This window comes from Acomys russatus, chromosome 13 (genome assembly GCF_903995435.1).
Source record: "Acomys russatus chromosome 13, mAcoRus1.1, whole genome shotgun sequence".
Classification (NCBI taxonomy): Eukaryota; Metazoa; Chordata; class Mammalia; order Rodentia; family Muridae; genus Acomys; species Acomys russatus.
Window position 1 is genome coordinate 29596369 of NC_067149.1, and position 22286 is coordinate 29618654.

A 22286-nucleotide genomic window follows, 5' to 3' on the forward strand; every position below is an offset into this window, starting at 1 on the left:
GGCAAGAAGAATCAGGAACCTAATACAGATGTTGCTGCTAAGTCGTACTTAGTCCCACTGTCTCCCATTTCATTTCATCTAGAGTTTCAAACAGGGCAAAGATGAGTTCCATGTGCTGTTTCTGTGCCCCCTCAGAGTCTTCCCATAAGCCACTGTACCCATTTTTCAATCAATCAGCCCAAAAACATTTTTGTCAAAACAAGTCTTCATGTCAGCAAGTATCACTGTTTTCATTTTTCTCATAGTTCTCACATTTTCTCCATTGGTGAACTGCATAACTGTCAAGAGGCTCCGCATGCTCCTATATGTGCCTGCGCATGTGAGGGTGTATGCATGAGAGTGGGGGCCTGAGGCTGACATCAGGAGTCTTTCTCAATCACTCTCCAAGGTATGCATTGAAGTAGGGTCTCCCAGATGAACCCAGAATTTGCCAATACCAATACAGGCTAGCCTTGCTCGTGAGTCATGTATAAAGGCAGGGCCTGTTCTGTTCTGGCACTTTAAAGATAGCTGATATTGAACACTCAACTGTTTTCCTTTATTTTTAGAATACTTAATTCAGCACATATGTGATGAATTACCATAATGTTCGCACTAAAAAGTAAATTAAGAATTACTTCTGATTGATCAATTATCGTCATTTATATGGCCCAAGGAAGTGACAGCTCTTATGCAATCCAGATTCAGAGGGTCACTGATTTCAAACAAGAAATGTAAAACAAATTAAATCAGTCTATTCACGACTGTAATTTCAGGTTTATGAAATGGTGCCACAAAGCCACCATCAAAGCACTGGCTCGCTGGAAGGCCAATCCAGTCAGCCTCAAAGACTACAGGGGAAAAAAAAACCTGGCTAGCATTTATTCTGGGGCCCAAATTACAGTCTTTAGGCACATGTAATATTTTCTTTCTTAAAGCAGCCATGGGGGCAAGTAAAGTTGTCCATATTTTTCAGCAGAAGGCAAAGTTCAGAAATGATCTCAGAAGCTAGAATGGGCTGCAAAGACAGCGAATGGTAGAATCTCCTCCAAGGCTTGTCTATCCCAGACGCTCTGGTTCTTCATTCCTAGCCACTACACAGCTCTCCAGGGCATCTGAAGATACCTGTCCTCCTCTACACAGGTCAACTGAAACCTGTGAGAGGACTTACAAATAAACACTCCAAAACTGAGACTCCATACCCAGGCCTTCCTGGGATGGAACTCTGTGCTAACCTCACAAAAGAACAAAACCTTTCCTGCTGTTATCCCAACAACTCAGAAATTATGAGGCTTCCCAAGTCCCAACCAGAGAAAACAATAAATAATCCATCTCTTTATGTTTTATAACATCTTGAGAGAATGCAGGTTGGGCATATGGAGGTAATGAATTCAGAAGTCAACATGTTTGCAGATGTACACTTCCAAGGAAAAACTGATCTTTTCTGAATAGTGGCACATGCACCAACTTTGTATCACTCCAGTTCTTCTAATATTAAATCGTAAGATATACTGAGTAGTATTTTAAGGTTGCGACTTTTCTTCTGTAGGGAGAAAGGGTGGCCATGAAATCTGAGCCGCCTCCAAGCCCTTGCCTCTCCTAATTCCTTGGTGCTGTCAAAGGACTCCCATAGTACAGGTAAGAAAAAGGAAGTGATAAAAGACAGAAATTGCTCGCTTCGGCAGCACATATACTAACATTGGAACGATACAGAGAAGATTAGCGTGGCCCCTGCGCAAGGATGACACGCAAATTCGTAAGGAGTTCCATATTTTTGGATAACAATTGAGATGTAATGTGAATAAATTAATAAAATATATTTTTTTAAAAAGACAGAAATTGAGAGAATTGGGGAAAAAAGGAGCATGGAGTATGAGCATTGGGGAAATGGGTGGACTGGCCCTCAGTCACAAAGTTCAGTCACTATCAAAAGAGACAAAGGAAGGTCAAAGTCGGAGGTCTTCCTCAAGCAGGGTGGCACTCAGCATGGTGTACTGCCTATACCATCTACCTGTCCCTGTAAGCTCATGGGAATCATTAGCCTTCATTAGAAAAGTGGCGCTGTTGCTAGCTACCACCCTGGGGTGGGTCCTCAGTGTGCCCAGTGAAAGTGGCACAACTTCAGCTCAGCGTTGGCAGCTGCTATTCTGCTCTGATTCTTATTGCCGTTTCCATGGGCAGCTCTGATTGTCAGGATTACCTCCCCACTACCCATGGGCAGCTCTGATTGTCAGGATTACCTCCTCAGTACCCATGGACAGCTCTGACTATCAGCATTATCTCCTCACTACCCACTGGCAGCTCTGATTGTCAGGCTTACCTCCTCACTACCCATGGGCAGCTCTACTTCTCAGGATTACCTCCTCACTACCCACCGGCAGCTCTGATTGTCAGCATTGCCTCCCCTCTCACTCTATAAATTTTAAGTCTGATCATTCAAAAGGTATTCTGCAAATATAATACCAATGTCTGTAGCTATTTTTCCCTCACAGCAACACACACACACACACACACACACACACACACACACACACACACCAAAAACAAAAAGCCAAAACTTAATTCCATGGGTAAAAACATTTGCTACCAAGCCTGATTTCAATTCTTGGGATCCACGTGGTAGAAGGAGGGAAATGACAGCTCAGAGTTGGCCTCTGGTCTTCACGGAAGTACTGTGATTTGCACATGCACCTTACTAAGACTTTAAAATCTTATTAAGGCATGACTAGGAGAAACTGTGTCAGAACTCCCAGGGAAGCATAACTTGTCTACCAGAAGCAAACCCTGACTAATGAGTAAAAGACGAGAGAGATAAACAAGCAGCCAGCAAGACACCCAGAATGCAGTGCTTTAGCCCGAGATGGATGCCCATCCATCGCCACATACAGTGTGTGCGTTATGAGCTATGACAAGCAAAAACACAGCTTTCATTTTGGAAGGTCCTGCACATGCTAGCTGTATCATTTTTTTCTTCCTAGTGACCAAATTCCTGACCAAAATGACTTATGAGAAGCAGAACTTGTTTGGGCCCACAGTTCAAGAGGGTAGTGTCCATCACAGTAGGGCGCACACAGAGGAATTCATGGTAGAGAGCGTGTGGTGGGAGCTCTTCACGTCTTAAAGGATCAGGAAGAGGGTATGGAGGAGGAGGACCCTCTCTCCCGCTCCCCCTTTTATTTAGTCCCCCTTCAACCTTCAATGCTGTGGGGACAGTGTCACCTCTACTTAGGGTGGACCTTTTCTTCTTAGTTAAACCTCTCTGGACACTTGCATAGCCACACTGTGACAGTTTCCTAGGTGATTCAAAGTCCAGCCCTGTTCACCATGCAGACAAACCATCACGGTAGCCAAGGGCTCCACCTTTGAATCAAACCCCTAGCCCCAGTCTAAGTAATTAAAAAGTATACAAGAAAATAGACGACCAGGAACAAGTTTAGAGCAAGCCATATCTGTGATAAAGTTAAAAAGAAGCTTCTAGCACCCCAACTCTTCACCTTTACTGTTTTCTGTATTATATAAACAGGAATACGTCAGAGAATTCAGCATCAAAAAAATATAGTTTTAAGTATCTCAAGCTTCCTACGATTCCCTCACAAGATACTTGTATTAACCAAAAGCTATTTGTTAACTCAGACCTTTTCTCCTTTGCAGAAGCTTAAGTTTCATAAATGTCTTAAAAATAAAGAAGTGTTTTGTTATGGCATGGTCTGGTGCTTTGTATTTAGATGTTAATTGCTTGTGCCCACTGCCCTGCCCCACCCCCCCCCCCCCCCCCCCCAAGATTCTAATTGATCTAAAATGACATTTGTATAACCTTGCCTCCAAATTATCCCTGATTGGCTAAATAAAGTCGCCTACATACCTGGGCTGGGCAGAAGAGAGGTAGGTGGAGGCAAGGTTCGAGGGCTTGGAGGACAGAGGATCTCTGGAGGAGATCGGGAGGAAGAGAAGGAGGGGGAGGCCACCATCACGGGTTAGCGTGAAGAACCACATGGGCAGAGGAGTCAACTCTTGGGGATCAGTGGGGACAGAAGCAGCCCAGATGGAAAGCATGGGCAAGTGTTTATATTTTGGGGATGCTAAGTAACCCAGGAAGGAATGATGATAGAAAATGGCATGGGATGTAAGACTGGGAGATAACAAGTTAGTTTAGGGGGTTAATATCTGCCCAGCCCCAGGTGAATACGGCTCAGTAAAATTCTATGAGGTGTCAAACATGATGGTGCAAGCCAGTATCCCAGCACTCAGGAAGGCAGAGGCAGGAGGATCTCTGCGAGTTCAAGGCCAGTCTGGTCTATAAAGTGAGTCCAGGACATCTAAGGTTACACAGAGAAACCCTGTCTCGAGCTCCCTCCCCCCCCCAAAAAAAAGCCCCAAAACTCTACCAGGTGTCTGTGTCTTTTACTGATATGGCAGCCAGTTAAATAAAACCCACCACAACAATTATATGGATTATTAATAGAAATTAATAAGCTATTTTCCACAACACTGTTTTATTCCACATGTGCCTTTTTTCACCTTTCATGTTTATTTACGTGGCTGGCATGAAGTGCTGTATGCTTCAAAGACATTCATCTGAAAGTCTTGTTTTGGAGACAAAATAATAAGAAAATAATTAACAAGAGTAATAAATGGTAACGTATATAGACAGGCACAAAGAGTTCAATGCCGACTCAGAAAGGGAACCATGCAATGCCATTTGTCTCAAGGGCAACTGCAGAATAAGGAAATAATGCTTAATTTTAATTAGTCACATGTTGACCTTGGAAAATGCATCTCTCCAAAATAGTCCAGGGCTTTTTCCATAGCCCAATAGTGGCACCACGTTCCTGCTTAAACAGGGGAAAACAGAGACCAAGACATGTTTTATTTAAGTCCTTTATTTAGCTTTGGTATAAATTCTTATAATCCATACCAAAATATTAATCTGATATAATAATTCTTCTCGCTTGTTTTGATAGCAAGAATCTTTTGACTTGCACCATATCTCCCTGACCTGTTCAAGCAGCATGACAGGAGGTAAATACGTGTCACATTCTCGAGATGAAAGAAATTGAGGCTCAACATTAAAGACTGAAAAACTGAAGAGCGACTAGTTGGGCAGAGGCTCAAGCCTGCACACCCCTGATTTAAGTCTCAGAACTCTTTGTGCCCCAGTGCACCCTTTCAGATGCCAAAGAGATCAGTTTACATGTTGGAAAAGTGAAAACCACACTTGTTAGGGTTGCTTACTGCTGTAGTGTAGGTGTAAAGGTGCTATGGAGAGAGAAAGGGGGAAAAATTACTGTACCAGTGCCACTTTATTTTACATCTGAAAACCAAATGGTGGTCTCTCTCTCTCTCTCTTTTTTTTTTTTTTTTAGTCATTGGGTACAAAGATACGACAAGGAAGAGAAAAATCATCACTTACAAATGGCTGCACAGCGGTTTCAAAAACATCATTTAAGCTGGTCTACACAGCAACAGGAAATATACTCCCAAAGCTTTACCCATCTCCTTCACACCCATGGCAGACATTGCTGTGCTGAACAGTCACCTTAGTCATACTCACTCAGTCATGCACGGGTTTGGACTTCTTCTACTCAGAGCCCTGGGAGAGGTCACTGTCCGCCAACAGAAGTTGGTGTATGAGATGAAGTTCCAAGGATGACCTCTGGAAACAGCTGGAATATTATTATTAACAGCTGGTCCCTAGACCCCACCTGCTTTGCAGGTGACAGAGAGTCTTCTGAATGTAATTTGGGTTACATCACACATCTTTTCATCAAAATAGAACACACAGAGCCAGGTATGGTGGTGCACGCCTTTAAATCCCAGCCCTTGAGAGGCAGAGACAAGAGGATCTCTGAGTTCAAGGCTAGCCTGGTCTACAAAGTGAGTTCCAGGATAGTCAGGGCTACACAAAGAAACTCTGTCTAACAAAACAAAACAAAAATACCTCACAGATAATGTGGTGATTTGAACAGAAATGCCCCCAGGAGACTCATGTGTTTGAATGCTTGGCCTATAGGGAGTGTTATTAGGAAACGTGGCCTTGTTGGAGTAGGTGTGGCCTTGTTGGAGAAACTGTGTCACTGTGGGGCTAGGCCTTGAGGTCTCATATGCTCAAACTAGGCCTAGTGTGGCAATATTCTTCTGCTGCTTGCAGATCAAGATGTAGACCTCTCAACTCCTTCTCCAGGACCATGTCTGCCTGTGTGCCACCATGCCAATAAAGGACTAAACCTGTGAACTGTAAGCCATCCCTAATTAAATGTGTTCCTTTACCAGAACTGCCACACTCATGGTGTCTCCTCACAGCAATAAAACCCTAACTAAGACAGACAACAAAGTTCTGCTTATTTTGTTTGTTTGGACTTGGGATCTTGCTCTGTACCCTACGCTCAGTCTACCTGCTTTAGTCTCATGAACTCTGGGATTTCTGCCAGGTACCACCAACACTCAGGCAGTTTTGTGTCTGTTTGTGCTTATGGGTATGCAGGTAAAGGTCTGTGTGCGGAGAACATGCGTGCCTATGTGTGGAGGCCAGAGGATGACCTCAGGTATGGTTCTTTCTTGAGAGTTACCTACCTTGTGTTTTGAAGCAGAGTCTCTCATTTGCCTGCTATGTGCAGATTAGACTAGACTGCCTGCCCAGCGGGCTCCAAGAACCCTCCTGTCTCCAGCTCCTGAGCACTGTAATGCATGTGCCCGCTACTATGTCCACATTTTTTGGTGGTTTCTAGGGAATGAACACAGGTCCTCATGCTAGCATAGCCCGTCAAATACTTTACTGAATGAGCTATCTCTCCAGCCCCAGTTTTTGCTTTTTTAAATGACTAACTCACTGAATTTTCCATCCTCCCTTGTTGACTGTGCTAAGTGGGGATCAGTGACCATAGGGCGGAGTGGTATAGCTCCACGCCTTTACTTGACATTAACCAAAAACAGATCATCTACGACTGTGTGTGTTTAGCCACGACGCTTGCTATCTATTCTTGCATAAGGAATTCTGTCACTTGTCTAATGAATAATATAATCAAAGTGTCATTTAGGTCACAGAATATTTTTTCCTCTAAAAATCAAACCAAACCCTAGCTGAGAACATTTTAAATATTTTTTCATTAGTAACTTTTGATCCCTGGTATTATCTAAACAAAGATGAGAGATTTAATTCAAAGGAAAAAGTTCGCTGCTCACCATGTCCAAATGTTTTCACTCCAGAACTGGAAATCTATACAGAGGAAGAATAAAGCAACCACATAGGCTTGGGCTAAGATTAGACTTAATGACATCAGCATGGTTTTCAAGACGTGTGTACAGATGAATGCAGAAGCAGAATGGAATGAATAGCTGGTGTGTCTGTGTGTTTTACACACACACACACACACACACACACACACAGTGACATGTTTCTTTTAAGCTCTGTCAACTAAGGATGACTAGAAGCAATGCAAACTCCTATCAGCTGGACTTGAGTATATGCTTGTAATCCCAGCTACCTGGGAGGCTAAGGCAGGAGAACCACAAGTTCAAGACCAGCCTCAGCAACTTAATGATACCCTGTCATGAGATAAAATAAGAAGAGGGCTCTGGAAAAACCTTCAAGATGGACTAATAGGTTCATCAGGGCCTAACAGATAGTTCCCAGCCCTAGGTTGCACAGACAGCCCTGGTTAAACTCAGCAGGTCACAAACACAACAAAAAGAAACGAATGTGGGGAAGGAATTGGGGTGTGTGTTTGACAGGGGTGGGAGGGAGACAGAAGGAGGTAGTGGGAAAAGTCCTCAGACTGCATCTCATATATGTGTCAGACCCTTCCTTCAGTTTCTTTTGCCTTATATTTTGTCATGGCAATAAGAAAAGTAACTAATACCACAGGGAATTTTCTTTCTCTATGAAGAACATTACAGGATGTAGTAAGAAAATGTGAATCAATTCTGGAGGTGACAGTGGCTGTGCTATTTTTAATTTCCTGGCTTAAATAACCATTTTGTATTTATGTAGGAATTTATTTTAATTCTCAAAAAAAATATACAGGGGTGGGGGGAGCTTGCAAAATGGCTCAGCAGGGAAAGGTACTTGCAGCCAAGCCTAGAAAGCTGAGGTCAATCCCTGAGAAATCCTGCATGACAGAAGGAGAGAACCACTTCCTGCAAGTTGTTCTCTGATATCTACACATGTACATGTGCATGCATGCTGAACATGCTCACAGACACACACAAAAATATAAAAAAAAATACTGACGTATTTCTGAGACTGCTGCTCTGTTTACTGCATGAAGGAGGGGTCCTTATACCTGAATAAGCGAAGATAAAAACAAATGGAGCCAGCAAAGAATAAAGTAAATGGAGACGTTCCTGTCTAGGTAATAAGTGCAAAGACATCTGTGTCTGTGAGCCTGAAGTTACATTAAAATAAAAGGAAGACATATTAAAACATAAAGAGCCTTCCAGTCTTTAAAAGAAAGACAAAGTAAAAAGAACACTCCATCATGCTGATTCATGTGCCAGTCTGCCTCTTTCAATGGTTTCAGAAAACTATCTTTCCTATCAAATACAGTGGTGACCCTTGCTCTCCAAACCAAGCAGACCGGCTGGGGAGGGAAGACCCTGCTTGGCTTTCTAGCCAACCTGCTTAGCAGTGACAGACAAGCTGAGTGGACAAAGGCAGACCACAAGCGGTTCCCACCAATCCTTCTGGGGCTCCAAAGAGAACCCAACTGTTCTCGGGTCTCCAACTCAGAACATTTTTGAGATGAATGTGTGTTTATGAATTCTGGGAACGAAGGGTCTGTTGGCACTTTCTCTGCACCCACAGAATCACATTTGCTGGCTTGAACAGAAAGCTATTTCAACCACACAATTTCTACAGGCTTTTAGCACCACTTGATACAAGCCCTAACCAACAAAAGCTTGAGCTCGGTCCTCCAACGCATAAAGCTCCAAGATATAATGCTGTCTGTCTGTCTGTCTGTCTGTCTGTCTGTCTATCTATCTATCTATCTATCTATCTATTCATAAAGCTTCAATATATAACTAGATAGACAGACATATAGATAGATAGATGCATATATATATATATATGTGTGTGTGTGTGTGTGTGTGTGTGTGTAGAGAGAAAAGTATATGAGGGAGAGGGAGAGAGACAAGCACAGCTTCAAAATGAGCTCGCCCGGCTCTCTGTTCTTTGGCTTTCTTATGCTTTTATATCAATGGACATTCAGCCAAGGGAGGCGGTCAGAGAGCTTGCCAAACACACTACATGATAGGCAAGCAGGGCAACAGGGAGGAGGCCCAGTGTTGGCTGAACTACACAAAGATGGCTTGTTCCCTGCCTGGCACACCCATCAGGGATTTTTGAGGCTAATATTGATACTATGTGATTTTCCAGCTGCTGCTCCTTCCTACATAATTACATCAGATTTGGGTAGATCTACAGTCTAGATCACACAGAAAAAAATTTCTGCTTGTGAAGACCCTCCGTCGTTCAACTTACACTTCGGGCACTACGACGATTCTTCTAAAGATCCCATACTGCTAGAAATAAGAGCACTGTTCCTTTGAGCGCCTTGTGGGTTTTAAGGAATGGGAGTCTTTACCTGACAACTCAGAAATCAGCTCAGAGGCAGAAAACTGAAGCCACTGGAGAAGTTAGGGTTTCACGAGAGGCCACAGTCATGATACACAGAGAAATGTACTTTAGTTTCCTAATGAGAACAAACTCATCTGCAATTTAAGGAAGAGTCAAGAGTAGAAAAGGGCCCAGGAGGTTCAGAGGACAACACTGGCCATGTGGGAGTTTGCTGTGTCTCTGAGGCACACGTGAGGGAGGACAGCAATCCATACATACAGACCCAGTCCAACAGAGGATATGGCCTACTTGTAGATAGCAAGTGCTCCTGCCGCATGTGCTGGGAGGGCACTTAATGCAAGGGGCCCAACAGCCCCGGCTCCAGCTTCCTCACCAGGCCTTGGCAGCACAAGAGCAGGGATCTCACCAGGGACTGTCACTCGGGAAGCCTTGGAAGAGAAGGGTTGATGACAGCTCCATCCCTGAGCAACTGACAGTAACCCGTTCAACACTATGAAGACTTGTACCAAGCATGGCAGTTCCCCTCAGAGTACTGGTAAGGAATGCCTGATAGCCTGCAGCTGGCACAGTACACCGCATCTCCCCAGAGGCCTGGCTTTTGACAGCATCAGCACACCTAATGCTCTTGTGCCCAGCTGCTCATGTGGCAACTCATACACACACCTACAGGTAATCTTCCATTCACTCTTACACTACGGTCTGTAGTTTTACCAGTCTAAGTGGGCATGTGCACACATAGTTTTGTGGATTTTGCTTCATGACAGCATTGATTTCACTTCAATACAATTGTTCTAAAAGGTGGTACTGGGGGAGAGGGCCTGGCTGTTCTGTGGATGAAGACACTGTTCTGGTTTCAGAAACAGGACTGTGCTGACTCACCCTGCGGTATGGATGAGGTTGTATCTCTCTCTGGAGTTAATATCAGCAGCCTCTTGAAAGAACTAAAGTTCCCACAGTGAGGCTCTGCCACTAAGCTTGCTCACTGCCTTGGAAATGGACGATCCGGGGTGGGAAAGCAGGAAGTCTAACCTTTCCTACGATGAAACACACACATTCATGCACACACTCCCTTGCCTCACACACACTCATGCACACACTCCCTCAACCCCCACACTCATGCACACACTCACACATACACATACACACTCATACATGCACACACACACACACACACACACACACACACACACACACACACACACACACACACACACACTCACACATAGCCATCATATTCATGTACCTGGTAATAAGCCCTGCCACAGATGAGGTGAACTAGAGAGCATATCTGCACCTCTGAGAATCACTGTATTGTGTCAGAAGTGATTAGAACTCCATGGAGAAGGACGTGCTGTGTCAGTTGTGATTCAGCCTGTGGCGGCTCTCTATCGGGATCTCCCTTTCTGTCTCAACAGCAGGGTGTGATTAATATTTTACATACTGTCCAAAGGGGGAGTGTGACTTACCAGAAACCGTACTGAACATTTCAAACACAGATCATCCTCTGCCAAGAGAAAATCCTGCCCAGCTGGAGATTTCTCATTTGCAAAACTTAAGAGCAATGAATTTCCGTGACTTGGAGAAACTGGCTGTCCTGCCGAAGCCTTGGCAACACAGGCTGTACTTATCTTTTTGAACAACGGTCTCAGAAAATGTATTCACTTTCAAAAGCTATAGTAATGCATTTGGGCTCTCGGGAAAGGGGCTGTTGCCCATGCAAGTTGCTGTTAGGGAAAATCCATTATTCTAGGCTGGAAAGTACAAGGTTTAACTCCAAGTTCAGAACTCTTTTGAAGGTCAAAGGCAGTGTAACAATATTAATACCATCCTTAAGACAAAACCAAAGATGCTTTTAACACGCAAGTGACTGCATGGCTCTTATGCTCAGCCTTAACACAGTGGCTTTGTTTACACAGGAAGATTTAACTCTGTGTTCCCCAGAGGACATAAAATTACCCAGAGGAAAACCACACTATACAATGTTCAATTGGTTCATGCAAAACTGAAACACCAAGGATTCTGTTCTCCATCTCCTTGACACTTTGTGCCACCAGGAGATGCCCACGGGTCACATAAACTTCACTTATGGCTTAATATAAAAATGCCCAGAAGACACAGATGCTGAGCAGAGGCATCTGGGACAGCTGGTTTTCTACCTTTCTATTCAGTGATTACGGCAATGGCCATGGCCACAGATGAGCTTCCTATGGCATGTAGCAGGTCACCTTGGAATCCTATGTTTACTTTTTCTCAACAAGGGGACGGAACCGTTTAGTTCCCAGAAATACTTGTTAAATGAGGAGGCTGAATGGTCCAAAGCAGCAACCAAAGAGAGTTGGGTCTTCCAAACTTCACAGCAAGAGCCCATACAAGGAGGTGAGAAGCAATCAGCTTCCTTTCTGCATCTTAGAATTCTACCATGTGTCACCCTAATGCCAAAGTGCTGTAAGGCACTGCTGAGAGATCTGCCAATGTCAGTCTACACATCTGCTACACAGTAACTGAAAGTGAAACAGATGGGTGCCAGTGTGAGAGGTGAATCAACTTTGACCTGCACGTCTCCAGGCAAGCAAGTCGTGCAACTGACCTCAGGCAAACATCCGGGCGGGGGGGGGGGGGTGGCATGAAAAAGCATGAGCAAGGCCTGTATAAGAGCTTTGCTGTGCTGCCACACTCGCACCCAATACATAGAGTCTTAATTTGTCCAACAGGGCACTGACTGATCATCTGCTCCTAACTAGCGTACAAACCCTCAGGCGGTTGTTTTGCACAGAGCTAGACCAGACACAGAACAAACAGATGCAGGTCTCATGGAAAGAGCTAGACTGAACGTGGCCCCCTCCCCAGTCCAACTGCTCCTTGCTGAATAACAACTTCACACCAAGGCAATCAACACTCGCCTGGGTTACACACTGCTCTCCAAGTACACTGCTGCCCACCCATCCCCACATGAGGCACCCCTAATCCCAGCCCTCTAAGCATCCCCCTGTGAGCCACGCAAAGGTGGATGGCAGGCAGCCTATTCAGACACCAGCCAGTGTTCACATACCTCAATAATCCTGTCATGAATTTGCAGGCCTCCTTCCTTGGCTGCAGGCCCACTGTCAACTATTTTGGATACAAAGATTCCTTCACTGGAGGATCCATCTTGATTGTCCTTTGGGTTAAAAAACAAACAAACAAACAAACAAAAAACACAAAAAACAGGCATGAATGCTAGGCATGGAAGTTGGCATGACAAAAAAACAAAAACAAAAATCAAAAAACAAAAAAAACAAAACAAAACAAAAAAACTTTGCACTCTGCAACTCCAGCTTGTCAAAAGCAGTGTTAAGAGTAAAAGCTGTTTGTTTTCTTTAATTTCTGTTTTAAACTGAAACCGGCTCATATGTGTTGTAAAAATATTCCAAACTGGAGCCAAAGTCAGAGGAAGGGAGGAGAGTGCTGTCTTCGAGCAGCCATCCTCTTTCCTCCACAAGGCTTCTATTTCAGCGTGTGCATTCTGTCCAAAAGGTTTTAACCCGTCACCGTTCTCAACAGGGGGCTGCTCCTCTCCCTGCACATGAGCAGGGCCACCCCACGCCCACGCTTACTCCCTGGCTGTATCTTTTTTTTTTTTCCTTGAAATATCCATTTGTTTCCCTTTCCCCTTCCTCCTTACTTCCCATTCCATTCTCTCCTCTTTTCTCTTTGCTCCCCCCTCCGCTTTCTATCCTTCCTCTGTCTCTTCCTTTCTTTTCTCCCTTTCCTCCCTCTTTTCTCTCTTCCCTTTCCTCATCCCTCTTTTCTTCCCTGCTATAGGTACAAGGAAGCCACACTTCCCATACTGCCCTGCTCCCCTTAGACTGAACAAGACACTAGCTTAGGACCAGTGGGCGGTGCTCGCAGCTCTAGCCATTGGTTGTGGGTGTGATAACGTCTGATTTTGCATTTTGAAACATCTTTCCTCACAGACACCCAAAGTAGAATCCTTAGTAACCTGAACGACTGGGTCAAATTTGTACAAGGGATAAACACTGCTGAATAGCCCTCCAGAGGCTACCCTGCGATTTGACCAGACGCTTTCCCTAGTTGTCACCTGCATAGAGAATGCTGCAGGGGTCACATGTAATAAGTTAATTATGAAAAGAGATATTTACAACTAAAGACAAAGAGGTCAGCTCGCTTTTCAAAGTTCTTCCTTTCCTAAATTAGGAAAGGATCCAACTGCTCATCCTGGCCCCAGCTTGTTCACAAACTTTGTTCTCACAGCACTGCGACAAGTGCTTTCCAAGTGTTTAGAAAGTTCTAGTGATTAACAGATGGGTTTTTAAATTACACAGCACAAGCGTGTGCTGTTTCCAAACAAAAGCATCTGAGCATATACTTGATCATACCCAAAAGGCCAATGAAACAAGATGACTTGGAAAGGAGGCAGAGGACACCCCGGAGAACTCCAAACCAACGCCACATACGTTCCTTCCCACAGTGCCAGAGAAGCTGTTCAGCAATGCTCTCTATAAATACATAAGAATACCATGGCCCCAAAGAACTATGAAACTGTAACATTTTCCTCTTCATACAGGAAAGAGAGATGGAGAGAGGGGAGTAGAGGGAAACAGAAAGGAGGAGGGGGGGGACGGAAAGTGAATGTGGGTGGGCTATATTCTAAAGAACAACAACAAAGGCAGAAAAGATGCATTCTACAGCCCCCCCCCCGACTCTCTCTACAGCCCCCGACTCTCTCTACACAGACAGCCCCCTGACTCTCTCTACAGCCCCCCTGACTCTCTCTACAGCCCCCCCGACTCTCTACAACCTCCCCGACACTCTCTACAGCCCCCCGACTCTCTCTACAACAGCCCCCACGACTCTCTCTCTACAACAGACACAGCCCCCACCTCTCTCTACACCGCCCCACACTCTCTACAGCCTCCCCGACTCTCTACAAGCCCCCCACGACTCTCTCTACAGCCCACTCACCAGCCCCCCCGACTCTCTCTACAGCCCCCCTGACTCTCTCTACAGCCCCCCTGACTCTCTCTACAGCCCCCCCGACTCTCTCTACACTACGCCCCCACGACTCTCTCTACAGCCTCCCCGACTCTCTACAGCCCCCCACGACTCTCTCTACAGCCCCCCCAGACTCTCTCTACAGCTCTCCCTGACTCTCTCTACAGCCCCCCACGACCTCTCTCTACAGCCCCCCACGACTCTCTCTCTCTCTCTCTCTCTCTCTCTCTCATTGGCTCTTATTCTCCATCTCTGTTTCTATCTCTTTCTCTCTGTGTATGTCTTTTCTGTCTCTAATTTTGTCTCCATCTCTCTCTCCATGTGTGTCTGCATGTGTGTTATATTAATATATTAATAGAATGCATTATATATGTAGTATATATTAGTATATTATATATGATATATATTTATATATATTCTTTTTTAAATTTTTTATTATTAATTTATTCTTGTTACATCTCAATGGTTATCCCATCCCTTGTATCCTCCCATTCTTCCCTCCCTCCCCTTTTCCCTTTATTTCCCTCCCCTATGACTGTTCCTGAGGGGGATTACCTCCCCCTGTATATGCTCATAGGGTATCAAGTCTCTTCTCGGTAACCTGCTGTCCTTCCTCTGAGTGCCACCAGGTCTCCCCTCCAGGGGACATGGTCAATGTGAGGCACCAGAGTACGTGAGAAAGTCATATCCCACTCTCCACTCAAGTGTGGAGACTGTTCTGCCCATTGGCTAGATCTGGGTAGGGGTTTAAAGTTTACCGCCTGTATTGTCCTTGGCTGGTGCCTTAGTTTATTCTTATCTTGCTCTGTTCCTTGGTCTCTCTCTCTTTTTATATGTGTCAGAATAGAGCAAAACCCCAAGCCAACATGAACATTGTCTACGTATCCTGTATCTCCACATGTCATGACAGAGCTCCAAGCGCCATCTGAGTTCCATCAATGCTTTCTTAGAAGATGAGTTAGCATTGACGTGGCTGCTCATGAGGTTAGCTCTCTTCACTGGGCACCATTGCCTACCATCTCAGCACTCTGCTCACATTAACCCTTCACCAGCTAAGAAGCTACAAGCATCCTTGCTCTCTTAGCTGCCTCATTTATTCCTGCATCCCAATCTAGCTTCCTACATGAGCATCACAAATGCCAGGGGGAAAATGCACAAGTGTCTCTATTTCCTGAGGACTTGTAAGGCCATGCATCACTCAACCCTCACAATCACCACAGCTGTAAGTACTACTTCCATTTATCCCACAGGTGGAAAGCCTGAATTAAGAAAGGCTAAGTGACCTAAAAGGCATATAACTAAAAAGCAGCCTGTCTTAGTTTCACAGAGTCCAGAAGATCTTCAAAGGCAATCTTTTCCAATAAGAAAGCTCATAAAACAGGGCCCAACATCTCAGTCTGATTAAGGTAACTGAAGAGTCTCACTGGACAGCCAAAGACGTATAAGCATCTTCCCACGTCTCATAAAAAGAAAAGGGCATATCTGTCCTTACCTATTTTGTATTTCATGGCCAGAGAAAAGATGCAAGGTGGGCCTTGGTTTGCTTTGCAAAATATTACACTGTGCCTAAATAATTATATAAAGGAATGCAAGAAGGCTCAAGCAAAAAATTTGAAAGGAATAAGCAAAACCCAACACAAGAATTCAGCATAAGACAGTGGTGGAGGGTGAGGCCAGAGTGCAGGAAAAGCAAAGAGGAGGCTCTGGTCAACCAGTAAAGCACTTACTTGCCTTACAATCAAGAAGACCTGAATTCAACACCCTGGAACTCCTGAGAATACACATGCATGCATACATGCCTACACACCCCATATGTGTGCGCGTGCACACACACACTCATGCATGCAAGTGCAGAGGCAAATGAGGCATAGCAGCACTAGGCTGTGATCCCAATGCTGTAGAGACAAGCAGATCCTTGGGGCTTTAGTGAGCTTTAGGCCAGTGAGACCCTGTCTCAAAAAACAACATGTTGCTCTCTTTAGCAGCACAGATACTAAAACCAGAGCTATACAGATACAGAGATTACCCAAGGCCTCTTTACAATGATGTCAGGCACATCCATTTTTTTCAATTACGTGTGAGTACATAATTAGATACTTTGTTACTAGTGTTTACACATCTAAAATATTAAGTAGGACAGACTTTAAGAAAAGTGATTCTGGGAGTGGTGGCTCACGCCTTTAATGTCAGCCCTTGGGAGGTAGAGGCAGGTTGATCTCTGTGAGTTCAAGGCCAGCCTGGTCTACATAGAGTTCCAGGATAGCCAGAGTTACATAGACAGACCCTGTCTCAAAACAAAACAAATAACAACAACCAAACAAATAAAATTTATTCCTACCAAAAAAAAAAGAGTGGCTATGTGACAAGTTGGTTACTCAGCTATAATTTATAGGCAATATAATCCATCTTTTTGAAGTTAAAAATAAAAATAATGTGGCTGGTTGTTGAGGAACAGTTGGGCGGTCCTCAGGCTGTATATACAAGTGTCCATATGTGCATGTATACACACCATACACGCACGCATGGACACAGAAAGCACAAAATAAAAGAAAACCATTTGAAGCCATTCCTGACAGCCAGTTTTTCCCCTTGAGCATCTGTCTTCTCTCTTTGTCTGGCTCCTCCCCAAACATGCTCCAACATCAGATCTATTTTTCAAGGTGAACTAATGTATCCTGGGATTTGCTTTATTGTCTTGAGTCAAATAAAAACAAGAAGGGTTGCTTTCATCCCAGAGTACCCAGATATAAAATACACTTGCCCAAGGCTTAAGTGACAGGATCCAGCTCACCAGCTACTGCTTCTTAGGGGACATGAGAATAAGTGATGTGATCTGGCTGACAGCATTGTATATAGGCTGGTGCAGTGACAGTCCTGACGTCAGAGTCCCTTGGCTAGGCTATCTCACGGCCCAACTAAGCATCTCACAGGAACACTCGCCATTGACACCACTTTCAGTATCCAGTATCCAGTATCCAGTATCCAGACCTGATACCGTGTATGCCTGGTTGCTTAGCTCTAGTCAGACTAAAACTCACAATGTAAACCAGACTTGGCCTCAAACTCAGAGATCCGCCTGCCTCTTCCTCTAAGTGCTGGAAGTAAAGACATGTGCCTGTTCCTGAAATTCAGCTCAGTTTTTTTTCCTGTGCACTCAGAGACCTGCTAGACTCCCCAGTGAAGAAAATTTGCAACCAACACTACAGGGAACACATCCATGTAGAATGAAACTTCCTTCTGGTTTCTACTGTTTTCTCTCTCTGTGTCTCTGTCTCTCTCTTTTTCTGTCTCTGTCTCTCTCTCTGTGTCTGTCTCTGACTGTCTCTCTGTCTGTCTCTCTGTCTCCGTATGTATGTCTCTCTCTGTCTGTCTGTCTCTCTCCGAAAAGCAGAAACCATCTTCCCAGGGAGGAGGCCCTTATTTTATAAGTTGGCACACTTCACCCCTCCTGGGGTGTGGCTGCCAAACAGCCTCCTGGATGTAGCCATAATGGGTTTCTCAGCAATCACCACCCATAGAAGTGCCTCTCCAGACCAAGATTTTGCAAACACTGGGCTTTGATGTGGTTCCACCTAGGGCAGAGAAAAGGTCTTCCTAGTTCAGGCTCTGTCAGCTGTGGAAGCTTCTGAAACATCCAGCAAGTGAAGTGGATCTTAGTTTACAGAGGTTGTTTAAACCTGACAGCCAAAGGTGGGCAAAGGAGGGCCCATCATCCCAAACGCAATTACAGGGAATCCCGTCTGTTCTCCGTGCTAACATGTAGCTTACCTTCTTTCTTATTGTTTGCTGGTTTCCTTTAGGGTATACTGTGCATGCTGGCCAATGACTCCAGCACTGAGCAACACCCCTCCCCACCCCTGTTACAAATATGTCCCTTTTATAAGCTGGCACCAACCCAAGCCCTGCTTTGTTGTTAGCTGAGGTCAAATGCTTACATACTGAGCCCTGCCTGCTTCCCTCCCCCTTCCCAAAGCTGGAGTTTCAAGGGACTAGATCAGAACAACCCAATGGCACACAGCCTAGGGTCATCAGAGGGAAAACAGAGATGCTTCAGCCTTGCCTGTTCTGCAGCTTGGTAAGGTTTCCACAGAGGTGACGGGAATCTGTGAGCTCATTCCTCTGGTTTGGTAAAGTGGGGAGGGTTGCTATCCCCCACCCGACATTTCAAATGTTGTCTCAGACAGATGACGTTCATCATTTTATCTACTACATGTCGTTTCTGACAAAGCTGTCAGTTTTTAAAAACAAAACCTTGTTTTTGAAACTGTGGTTTTGGCTAAAAGCTACAGGAATTCCACCATAAATCTCGCGTCACTCCCCTTGAGCGAAAACACAGTGGAGTTAGTCACTGCCCACATTATGTCAAACTGCAGACCGAGCACTGACCGCGTCTCGTTTTCATCGTTCCTCTGCACATGCCTCGATTCTAACCATCGGATTGTGGCTAGTTGCCCCAAATCCTTCCTATCCCTGTCCCTACTCTAGGTCTTGAAAGCACCGCCAAATCCACCGTTTCCTATCCTGCTGATCTTTAAATATTTTGAAAACTCGTGTGTGTGTGTGTGTCTGTGTGTCTGTGTGTCTGTGTGTCTGTGTGTCTGTGTGTGTCACTGTGCATGCGGAGGTCGGAGGTGGAATCAGTTCCGGTCCATGAGTAATGCTAAGGCAACTATTCCCACATGGGGAGCCCGCAGTCTAGCTCAGTTGAAAGGTAGCTGGCCACCCATTTCTAGCTTCATCCACATCCCACAACTTCACTCTGCCATCCTGCTACACAAAGAAAGGTACTACAAGACCGATGCTGTGAAACAAGAAACGCCAGGCACATGATACTATTAATGTGAACATCCTGGAGTGTGAAACATCAGACCCCACAGAAAACTAGCAACAGGCAGCAGAGTGAAGCTAGCGAGTGTCCAGTGCTCACCCCAAGGCCCCAGCCTCTCTTCCAGCTTCTGCAGAGAAAAGAAAAAATACATTTTGGCAACATACCACACAGGGCCGGCCACCGATGATATTGAACCCCAGGGAGCCAGAGTCCCGATGCAGGATAAGAGTCAGGCTTTTGGTCTCTTCACCCTGCAAGACAACAAACAAATTAATGGAATGTTGATTTACAAACAGGAAGTTGTGGGTAGCGTTCCCTTTTTTATTCAAGGAGACTTGAGACTATTGAGCTAATTGCTTTACAAATTTTTATCTCTTGAGAAGTTTAGCCAAGAAAACTTCTTGACCCCAATCTGAAATTCAGCCCCGCCTCTAGGACCTTGCAGACATGCCTGGATACTGTCTCTGTCTGGGATGACCGGCAAAGAATGTCTGGAGGTGTTCAGACAGGCCCCAAATCATTCATTATCAATGACTCCTTGGTCTACAGATACAGCCTTCTTTTGAGTGACCCGCTGGACGCTGGCTGTCTAGACGGCCACTCTCTGTTTGTTTCTCTACGCTTCTCAAGGACAGCATTCATGTCATGTCGCAAGAGGGTCAAATGGCAATCCTCTCGGAAGTGTGAGCATACGCAATGGCCTGTCAATAGTCATCTCTGTTTGGGAGACTGAGAGCAGAGGGGAGAGTGTGTGCAAAAAATTGTCAGATGCAAAGTGTGGAGTGAAAACAGAAAAGCCTCCATCGTGCTCCAAAGGAGGGAAGAGGAGGGCTTATTTCCACACAGCCATTACTGTCTGATGTGTACAAAATGTAGGATGCCTTAGCACAAAACCTGCTGGGGAGGGCTGGACATCATGACACCCTTAAATTCAACAAGCTAAAGTCACATGTGACACATCACACAGGCAGCCAAAAGGGACAGAGATGCCAGGCCCCTCAGCTAACGCTCTTAAGTGATAGGAGAACAGTAAAAATAGATGTAATCTCATGTACAAACTGTTTTTCTCTTGTTCTGTGGCATTCACAGTAAGCTCCCTAACACAGCTTTAAATATTTTTCTAGTGAGACAGTTTCCAGCTTTCTGTACTGGACACTGGAAATTCACTAAGTCTGTCTTTTACTGCGCTCTCTCAGAAGGGTGAAAAGTTAGAAATACATCGTACTTTGAACAAGTTATCTTACGTGGCTTACATGCCTGGCTTTCATAACAATCAGTTATGGGAACTGTACAGTTCCACACTAATCCAAGGCAGATGGCTGTGCTCTGACAATCTCAAATGGTGTACAAAGAACGCATGATCAAATGAACACAAAGTTTACTTTCAAATCTACTGTGTGAGAACCCTCAAGAGAGAAGGGAGGGAGCAATGAAGGGAGGGAGCAAACCAGGAAGAGAGGGGAGGAAGGGAGGAGGGAGAAAAAAAAAAAAGAAAAAGAATGGGAGAAGGGGGCAAAACCCAAAGAATTTTATTATGCTGAATTTCCACTGGTAATAGCTAATATTTTCAGTTTTTGCTATATGCCAGAAACTATACTCAAAACAAAGTACTTTATTTCATTTATTAATCCACACAGTTTTATAAACTGACACCGTTCCCACCCTCCCCAAAGTTATTACTTGTCAATGAGCTAATACCAGGTTGACCTTGTATTTAGATGAACACCCTTCAACTCACACCATTTTGGTTTAGTATAGCATATAAAAGGGAATTCTAGGCAGGTCCGCAAGTCTATATGCTCCATATGCTTTAACTGCTAAAGTTCCAGGAAAGGGATTCACCATAGAAAACCTTGCCCAGGAAACAGAAGAAAATGCTGAAATCTCCAAAGGATGCTGGTGCCCAGAGCCACGGCCTTGGGTATCTTTTGAAGGATTAAGAAAGCCATGCCAGAAACACCATATTCCTCAGCCCATACAAAGAACCTTCCAAGAACCAAGCTGGCCTACCTACCCTTCCTTGCCACAGGCAACCCATGGGAAGCAAGAAGGATGCTTCACAAGCACCTTGAACGAGCGTGCTGCCCAGACTGGCTTCAGATGGCCCTGCATCACCTAGGGCTGAGTCACAGCAGCAAGCTAATGTGCAGAAGCTTCACCAGGGAGGCTGAGCTGGCTAAGATGAACCTCGGCATGAGCTGAATTCTTTCATTTCTCCACCCAATTGCCAAAAGCCAGGCTCTGTCCTCTTCCCATGAGCTTCGGTCTCCTTTTTCCCTTCCCTATTGTCTTCTCCAACAACTGTCACTAGCTCAGTTTTGCAGATGAAATAGGAAGTGTGGTTTTTAACACCAGATGCCACACAGCACATCAGAAGTTTGAGTATTCATCCTGGGGGAAAAAATGTGTAATCTGTCCCTGGGCTCAAACTGCTTCAGAAAAGAGTTGTGGAAATGGTTTCCATGTGATTATACTTGCCAACTGAAGGGAAGTAAGTGTGCAGGGGAGATGTGTAAGAGCTCTCACATATGTTGCTCTCCTGACACTTCACACTTTGTTGGTACCTTGTGTTTAAAGGACTATTTAAGCAGGACTGGATCATTTGGGGGGTTTCTCCAAGCTATGCTATGCAATTTTCTCCAAAAGTCAATGTGGGGGATCAGGCACGGGAAAAGGTCTTCCGTTATATGGACAGCTGATTAAACGACACAGCTGCTTCCCAACACAGGCATTACATCAGCACCTTCCACCTGGAGGACTCTAGGCTCAGGGACAATCACACACAGGCTCAGGGTTAAACGGAAGTAAAGTGGGAGCCGGAAGACTAGAACCAAGGTCTGTGAAACTTCAGCACCCATGCCCTCTGTGGGATGATTGGCTTGCATGCTATCCCAAATCCATCTGCACCAGGTA

General features: G+C 44.9%; 1 protein-coding gene and 1 non-coding gene across 2 annotated transcripts in view; one reads left to right on the forward strand and one right to left on the reverse strand.

Annotated features, from left to right (window-relative positions):
- Positions 1–22286, reverse strand: part of Pdzrn3 (PDZ domain containing ring finger 3) — a 230530-nt gene that overhangs the window by 195222 nt on the left and 13022 nt on the right. Inside the window, exons 2-3 of the mRNA XM_051154999.1 lie at positions 19538–19624; positions 12603–12710 (exon numbers count right to left, since the gene is read on the reverse strand). Of these exons, the coding sequence (XP_051010956.1) occupies positions 12603–12710; positions 19538–19624 (195 nt within the window). The remainder of the gene's footprint in view (positions 1–12602; positions 12711–19537; positions 19625–22286) is intronic.
- LOC127197818 (U6 spliceosomal RNA) lies at positions 1649–1755 on the forward strand. Its single transcript, XR_007831775.1, has one exon. It is a non-coding gene; the product is annotated as a U6 spliceosomal RNA (small nuclear RNA).